At 32.5% G+C, this 8,939-nt stretch overlaps 1 protein-coding gene across 1 annotated transcript; it reads left to right on the forward strand.

The window, feature by feature from the left end:
• The first annotated feature begins 3,214 nt into the window (after window positions 1-3,214).
• Window positions 3,215-5,159, forward strand: LOC120145820 (zinc finger MYM-type protein 1-like). Its single transcript, XM_039159548.1, has 2 exons — window positions 3,215-3,290; window positions 3,655-5,159. Exons 1-2 carry the CDS (start codon window positions 3,215-3,217, stop codon window positions 5,157-5,159), a joined length of 1,581 nt encoding a protein of 526 aa, XP_039015479.1.
• The last annotated feature ends 3,780 nt before the right edge of the window (window positions 5,160-8,939 follow it).

Consider the following 8,939-nt stretch of genomic DNA (forward strand, 5'->3'; position numbering starts at 1 on the left):
CATTCTATTAGGAGCTATTAAAATTGGTGTTGCTCCCGGTATAACCTCAATTTGAAACTAACCTTTCTATCTGGAGGTAATCCCGGTAGCTAGAAATATGTCTAGAAATTCTCAGACTTTCGGAATGTCCTCCAGTCTTCTCTCATTGACTCGAATGTCGATCACATTGGTGATGAAAGCTTGGCATCATTGCAACATCAACTTCTTAGCCAACATTACTGATATCACATTAGCTAATGGATTAAATCTTTTGTTGACCATAATTACTTCTGAACCATCATAACTTTTCAAAACTACCCTTTTCAATCGACATTCAACATTGGTATAGTAACGGTACAATCAATCAATTCCCAAAATAACCTCGAACTCGTCAAAGGGTAATTCCATTAGATTAGCAGGGAATTCAATTCCCTGAATCCTTATGAGACACCCTTGACACAATTGATTCACCCGAGCACTATGCCCTAACGGGTTAGTCACGATCATATCATTACTTATAGCTTCTAATTGGATTTTCAATTCTCTCACCAATTTACTACTAATATAAGAATAAGTTGATCACGAGTCAATCAAAACCAAAACAAGTTTATCAACTAACTGAAAAGTACATACAATGATTTATGGATCATCACAATCTTCATTAGTCTTAAGGTTGTATACCCGAGCAGTCGACCACATTTTAGGTTGAGTGGCTGACTAGATTGATTTCTTCCTCTGCCTCGTCCTCTACCTCTCTGAGGTACAGTAGCATATCTCTCAGACTGTGCATGCTCTCTGATCATCATTGGGCAATCCAAGATAAAATGTCCCATGTCCCCATATCTAAAACATGCTTCGAAGACCATTTGACATATGCCACTATGATTTTTGCCACAATACTGACATTGACTTGGCCTTCTAACTCCAGATTCAGTAGATTGAGTTTGCTTAACTCTCACCGGATTTGATCCTTTACCTGAGTATGTAACTGATTCACATCTAGATTAAGGTCAAAAACCCAAACATCGACTTTTCTTCGATTACGATGCACTCGATAAGGCACCCGCTCTCTTAGTCAATTGGGTCTTGTGCTCCCCATATTTTTCATTTTGTGCTTGCTCTAAGGCTTTAGCTCGATTTACCACCTCTTGAAATGTAGAAAAGGTTCAACGCTAACAGCATCTTCTTCAATCTGGGGCGTAAACCATCTATGAACCAATAACGTGAGTCTATTTTCATCGGGACCAATTCAGCTGCAAATCTACTCAATTTATTAAACTCGCACTAGTACTCATACACAGTGCGATTCCCTTATTTCAAACACATAAACTCCTGCTTCATTTGTCTGATAAACTGATCACCGATATATTTGTTCTTAAATTCTTCTAGAAAGAACGATCATGTTACTTGGTCCCTATGAGCTCTCATCGTCACGTTAGTCCACCATATTCGTGCTTACCCTCGTAGTAATGAGACTACTTCATCTAGTTTTTCCATTTTAGAACCATAGAGATCCTCTAGCATGATATTAACGTCGTTTAACCAAAGATTCGCAATAATAAGACCTTCCTCAGTTTCTCCTCTAAATTTCGGTGCTCCTAGACTTTTAAGCTCTTTATCTATATTCATCCTAGGAGCTGAGGGAGCAGACGGTTGGGAACACGTCAGAATCACGTCCAACATCCTAAAAAAGACTCCTTGATCTTGCACAGCACTCCTTGAGGCACTTGTTCTTCACATTGCCTAACTGGGGCATGTGAATTACTACTTCCCTCATGTCCATCTCCCACTTCACTTCGGGAGCCCTCGTAGTCCGACATCTATTAAGACATAATCACTAACTCTATTCAGGGGGGACCTATGTGGCCACAAGGTAGCATCTGCATACCCATTTTATTTTAAAATATACCAATAGTTAATATATTATATCAAAAATAAAAATTCTGCACACCTTTTTTTTTATTTTTTTGACTTTTCTGCACAAATTTTTTGTTGTTGAAATTTATGCACCCCCTTTATATTAGCTTCAACGTTCTATTTTCTATAAGAGCTATAGGAAAAATGGGTTTTATTTTATTGAGAAGAATTCAATCTGATTGTATTCTTTTCAAGTTTAAAAAATTCAAAAGTTAAAAGAAAAAGGTTGATGAGACCATTTTTCCTTTTATTGGGGCACTTAGTCTAACGAGTTAGTGGGTTATATAGTTAATTAAAACAATCGTATTGAGTACTATAACACTTAGTTGAAATTATCAAAAAACCCTCGATTTTTCTATCCTATTGGTTGGATAAAAGCATAGTACAAAATTCAACTATTACTAAATCTTCCCTTTTACGTTTTAGTTTAAATCCACAGGCTCTGAGCCTCCAAACCCCACTGCTACTTAATTCTCAGTCTCTTGAGCCTAAACCACCCGTCACGACGCCGTTCACTGGTGAATTTCCTCAATCAATCTACATGTAAGTTGTTGCTCATTTCTTTTCCTCAGATAGTTAGGTTCTTACTCATTCTTTTACCCTCTTAAATTTAGTTAAATTTATATTTGAGTTTGTAAGTTTTGAATTTTTTTTTAATTGAGTGAGTTAAAATTAAGAGATAAAATTAAATTTTGAATCAATTTAATAGATTTTAGTGATTTTATGAAAAATATTTGAATGTTAAATTGTGATATGTAAAATTATTAATATGTATTTTTGGAAAGGAGAAAAAAATGGTATACTAAATTTGTGTAATTTAAGTATAAGCAATTTAGATATTTTAATTTTTAAGTTGAATCCATTAAAATTATTTAATTAGTAATTAAGATCTTATTTCTTTGATAATAAATATAATTACTAATAGTGAATTATAATCAATAATTACTAAATTTTGTAACTGTAGTAATAAGAAGATGAATGATGAAAAGATGAACTCTCAATGAAAGAAGAAGAATGGAACGTTGGATTGGTTTGTTAAAAAGTCCAAAAAGAATGATGCAAGTTCTTCCCAAGTGCCAATTTGTGTCTCATCACCGACTCAACCTTCAACAAATCAAGTCGAACAAAAATTTTCTTTCCCTTCAAATAATATGCCCCAAACTCAAGAAACCAAATGAGATCTACATGTATTACACGATATGATAGAACAACATTTGCATCAAGAGAGATGGAAACCCAAGTTAATGATATCTTTATTCCACATGATCCGGCTAAAAGGAAAAAAATTATTAATTATCATCCAATGGATCGAGAAACAATGAGGAAAGAATACATACAAAGAGGTGCTTGCCAACCAAAGAAGCACAAATTTCCTCAAACGGACTTCGGAGGAGGTACATTACGCCGCTTTAATAAATCTTGGTTTAATAAGTATTCTTGGCTTGAGTGTTGTGTTTCAAAAGATGTTGTATTTTTCTTTGTTTGTTACGTGTTTAAGAATGAAACTACCAAAGCTGCAGGAGGAGATGCATTTTTTTGTTAATGGGTTTAGAGGTTGTAATAGGCCAGTTCGGTTTAGAAAACATGTTGGTGGAATTAATAGTGTTCATAATCAAGCTTTTCAAAAGTTTGAGAATTTAAAGAACTTTAAGTCATCCTTGAAAGTTTCTTTAGACCAACAAACCGAGCAAGCTAAAAGTGACTACTGAATCCGCTTAACTATTTCTCTTCATTGTTTTAGATTTCTTTTACATCAAGGATTGGTATTTCGTGGTCATGATAAATGTGATAAATCAAGTAACAAGGGAAATTTTCTTGAACATTTGAATTGGATTGCGGAAAACAATGATGATGTGGGAAATGTTGTTTTGAAAAATGAACCTAAAAATAATCAAATGATTGCACCTTTGATTCAAAAAGAGCTTATCAATTATTGGACAAAAGAAACAACCAAGGCAATTGTAGAAGATCTTGGTAAGGATTATTTTGGAATACTAATAGATGAGTCAAGTGATGTGTCTGAAAAAGAACAAATGGCTTTGTGTGTCCGTTATGTTTATAAAAAAAGAATGATAAAGGAACGGTTTCTTGGAAGTGTTCATGTTGGAGATACCACATCTATATCTCTTAAAGAAGCTATCTTTTCTTTGCTTGATGAACATTCTTTGAGTTTTTCAAGAATTCGTGGGCAAGGGTACGATGGAGCTCGTAATATGAAGGGTGAACTTAATGGTCTCAAAACTTTAATCATGAGAGAAACACAATCTGTATACTACATACATTGTTTTGCTCACCAACTTCAATTAACTCTTGTTGTCGTTTTTAAGGAAAATAAAGATTGTGGTTGGCTTTTTGATACACTTGGAGATTTGTTGAATGTTGTTGGATCATCATGTAGGCAAAAACATTTGATTAAAGGAAAACAAGCTGAAAAAATTGCAAAAGCCTTTGAAAATGGTGAAATTGTGATTGGAAAAGGTTTAAACCAAGAGCTTAGTTTAGGTAGGCCGGGTGATACACGTTGGGGGTCTCATTATAAGTTGATTTTTAATGTGATTGATTTATATTCTACAATACATGAGGTGCTTGATTTGATGTGTAACGATGCTCGAAATGGTGATGATGCTCGAAAAGTCGATAATGTGAGTTTTGCAATAGAGTCATTTGATTTTATTTTCATAATTCACTTGATGAAGAGAATATTTGGGATTATGAATGAATTAAACAAATCTTTACAGAGAAAAGATCAAGATATTGTCAATGCTATGTCACTTGTTACTTTAACTAAAGAAATATTGCAAAATATGAGAGAAAACGAGTGTGAGTCTTTTTTTGCTACAATCACTTCATTTTGTAACAAGAATAACATTGATATTCTTAATATGGATGTTGTGTATACTCCTCCGGGAAGAAAGAAGCGTTGTAGTTTGGATACTACTAATATTCATCATTTTCGAATTGAAGTGTTCTTGGGAGTTATTGATCTTCAACTTCAAGAGTTAAACAACCGGTTTGATGAGGTTAGTATAGAGTTATTGACTTGTATGGCTTCTTTGAGTCCACTTGATAAATTTTCTTCTTTTGACAAACAAAAGATACTTAGATTTGTTGAGTTATATCTCGATGAATTTACAAGTGTTGATATGCGGAGGGATGATAGATTTTGGGTATTGAAAGATATGGGTGAACTTTCCATAAAGCTTGTCGAGACAAAGAAGCATCAAGTGTACCAAAAAGTCTATTTGCTCATAAAGTTGGTATAGATTCTCCCCGTAGCAACCACAAGTGTGGAAAGAGCATTTTCTAAAATAAACATCGTGAAGAATAAGTTGCGAGATAACATAGGTGATAAATTTCTATATGATTGTTTGGTCACTTATATAGAAATAGATGTTCTTGTCCAAATCGATGATGAAAAAATCTTGAAACGATTTCAATGAATGAAAGCTCATCGAGAACAATTGTAATTGTTTATAGTGTTTAGTATTTTTTGTGCATTTTGAATGAATTGTTATTTTGGATTTTTAATTATGTAACTTTTTTTATTAATGAATATTATAATATTTATTTTTGGACCCCCATTTTTTAATTCATAGATCCGCCACTAACTCTATTAGCAAGGACAACATACTAATTACCCTATCAGATCAGATATTTTTAACATTTAGTTGGCATGTACACTTTTATAACATAAACTGCTTCGTTCAAACTTAAAATTAGTTAAAATTTAGTTATGATACCAATAAATGTAACACCCCTAATACGTACCCCACCCGAAAAAAAATCTGAGGTGTCACATTGACTTTTCAAAACTTCGACTCTCTGAAAATTTATTGTAATTTAAAACTTGTATTTTTGTTTTAGTGATGAACCCTTATACAAAGTAAATATTGAAAATTCATATTTCAAAATGAAAATAAATACTTAATAATTTACATAAATGTAATATAGTAAGATTACAAAAATGATCAAAACATTTCAATTTAAAACTTTTATGGAAAAATGATAAGAAACCTACGATTCAAACTGTTCTGTTCTGATATGATCTTCTTCAGGTGTATGTTGTCCTTTCCTAGCTTTGCTCCTCCGATCTCTTTGAACCTACCTATGAAAACACTCACAAGATAAGTCATTGACTTAGTAAGGCAATAATGAGTATACTAAAACATTTAAAAACACTTTCTTATTCATCTCATAGAAAATGTTGTATACTGAAATGAAGATACATTTCATGAAAACAATGTATACTTTTACACATTGTTCAATTTATATCACTTTGTTTTAATAGCCCAATGCATATCATTCATAACTCAAGGTATCTAAATACATTGAGGTTGTGCACTATAATTGCAGTCACCACTGCTAATAAAATTTGCACCGAAGTGCCATGTAGAATATGCACCGAAGTACCACATAGATATGTCCCGAAGGACCACATAGAACCCTCGACTCTTGGCATGCCAACTATACCTCTAATTCTCATACATATACTTTACGCTTTAGCTTTATAGTTAATTTTCATTGCTTTTGTACTACCCCAAATATCGGGTTGGTGACCATAATAAAATGATTTAAAATTTGAAGGATATAATTTGAATAAATACAAAGTACAATAAATGAATTAGGAAATTGTGTTTAAGACCTATTAGTAAGAATGGATGAATGAAGGGGCATTTTGGTCCTTTAGGGGGAAATGGATTTAAAAGTTTATTTTAAGAAAGGGAAAAGAAAAGTTAGCTAAGTTATCTTCTTATTTTTTGCTTGTCTCGTGCTCTCCTCCATAGCCAAAGGTAAGTTTTCTTCAAGTTGGATTTTCCTTTAGTTTATGGGCTAGTTTTGAAACCTTAAGTGATATAAAGGCTTAAGGAAAGTTCAAGGAGGATTAAAACTAAGAGATGAATGATTTATTTGAGATCCAAGAAAATGGGCTTTTGAGTGAAATGTTGAAATATTAGTTTTTTTAGGTTTACAAGCATATTTGACTTGTCAAAGAAGTAAATAAGAGATTAGAAGCTTCAAAGTGATTAAAAAGTATGAAAAAGTAGTGTGATTCTTAGTTTAGGATGTTCTTTAGAGATTTTAGATGCTATAAGAAGCTGAATGGAGGAAAGTTAGTTGGGTTTAGTGATGATAAGTTTAAGGGTATTGTTGGAGGAAAAAGAAAGAGAATTAAACAAAATTTGGGTAAAAATTCAAATTGAAAAATGAAAAATCTAGGTAATGGTATCGGTACTGGAAGAACAATACCGATATTATAGGTTTAAATTTGAGGAAATCCGATGAACAATATCGATACTAATGCAAATAGTGTCGATACTGCTGTGGGTATCGATACTAAGAGGAAGGTATCAATACTATGGATGCCAGAATGTAAAAATTGTATCGATACTGAAAGGAGTATCGACACCATATTATAGAAGTATCGATACCATAGTAGGGGTACCGATACTGTTGAGCCTGGAATTTTAAGATATGATGAATTTTAATAGAAATTGAAAATAATAGAACTTTTTAAGTATTATTAAAAGAATAAACGTTAGAAATTATACTAACTTTTGTATGGTATATGTAATAATGGATGCTTGTATAGATCATAACCAAACTCCAGAGTCAAGCAAGAAAAAGGGCAAAGATAAACTTGTCGAATAGCTGGACATCCTTAAAGCATACTAGTGAGGCATATCAGGTGAGTGCATTCATTGTACTTATATGAGATGAGGAAGACTCACAATGAGTCAATCTCGAAGGTCTTGTTAAATGTATTTTTTACAGTATTTTGATATATTTTCATAATGATAATGATATTATGAATAAATTTTAGAGTATGAATTTCTCTAAAATAAATAGATGAATGTTGATGTTGTTCATTGGTTATCGATGTTGCAGAAATAAATGTTTAAATCTGTGGATCTGACTTAAAAGCCCATTGTATGTGCATTGAGAGTTGTAGGTGCATTTCGACATACTTTGTGTCTGATAGTATTGATCGATTTTGTTAATGCATAACGGTGCATTTTCGGCATAAAAGGTGCCACCCATGGTATTCATAATGAGGTGAATTACCATTTTGACATACTTCGTGTATGAAAGTTATTTATCGATTTTGCTTAATGCATAAGGGTGCATTTTCGGCATAAAATGTACCACCTATGGTATTCATAATGAGGTGAATTACCATTTCGACACTTCGGTGCAACGCATGTACCTTGCATTCTCAGTTGACATACATTGGGAAAAATAAAAGATAATTGGGAAAAAATACAGATAATAGGTATGTTGGACATACTAAGAATAATTTCGATGACTATATGAAAGAAACTTGGTTTAACTAAGATATTTTTAAATGATTCTTATGAAGTATACGATTTATTTCATATTTTGATAGTCATAATATACTTGTGTATAAATTACTATCCCTTTACATTATTATGCCTCACTAAGTAAATACTTAACATGTTTTGATTTCACATGTAGGAAATTGCAAAAACTAGTAGAGTAAGGAGCAACAAAGATCATTAATCCAAGGTTGACTAATCAATAACTGTAGGACATTTATGTCTTCTTTTGATAATTAGATGGCATGTATTTGAATTAAGAAAATGCTCTGGAATGTATTAAAGTTATAATTTTGTAATATGTTACAACTAATGTTTTATTTTATATTAAAATGTTTTGTTTTATTTTCGAAACAAAATTTTATGGGTTTAGAAATAAGAAAATGTTTTAAAAGTCATGTGACACTTGTGACTTGTATACGAAAACATATACGGGAAATGAGTGTTACATTTATTGGTATCAAAGCTATAGGTTTAGCCGATTCTCGGTCGAAACTGGGTTTATTTGACTTTAAAAAGGGTTACATGCCACTAAGATAGTCAAGGTTACATATATGGTGTAATTAGAATATGATTGATGTCACTCTTTACTGACTTGAGTGTTATTATTATGTATGTCCTATTAGATGTCAGAATCTTTGAACTCGCGAAGAGCGGCTGAACAAGAAATTAGGGAATGAGGGGGTAACGAAAGCTATAAGGCTAATA

Source organism: Hibiscus syriacus, unplaced genomic scaffold, assembly GCF_006381635.1.
Source record: "Hibiscus syriacus cultivar Baekdansim isolate YM2019G1 unplaced genomic scaffold, ASM638163v2 tig00002511_pilon, whole genome shotgun sequence".
Lineage (NCBI taxonomy): Eukaryota > Viridiplantae > Streptophyta > Magnoliopsida > Malvales > Malvaceae > Hibiscus > Hibiscus syriacus.

What these genes read in the sequence shown, in the direction of transcription:
- LOC120145820 (XM_039159548.1), top strand. Translation starts at nt 3,215, where the DNA reads ATGAGGAAAGAATACATACAAAGAGGTGCTTGCCAACCAAAGAAGCAC. An exon ending in TCAAACGGACTTCGGAGGAG is followed by an intron (nt 3,291 to 3,654) that starts GTACATTACGCC and finishes TTTTACATCAAG; the next exon opens with GATTGGTATTTCGTGGTCAT.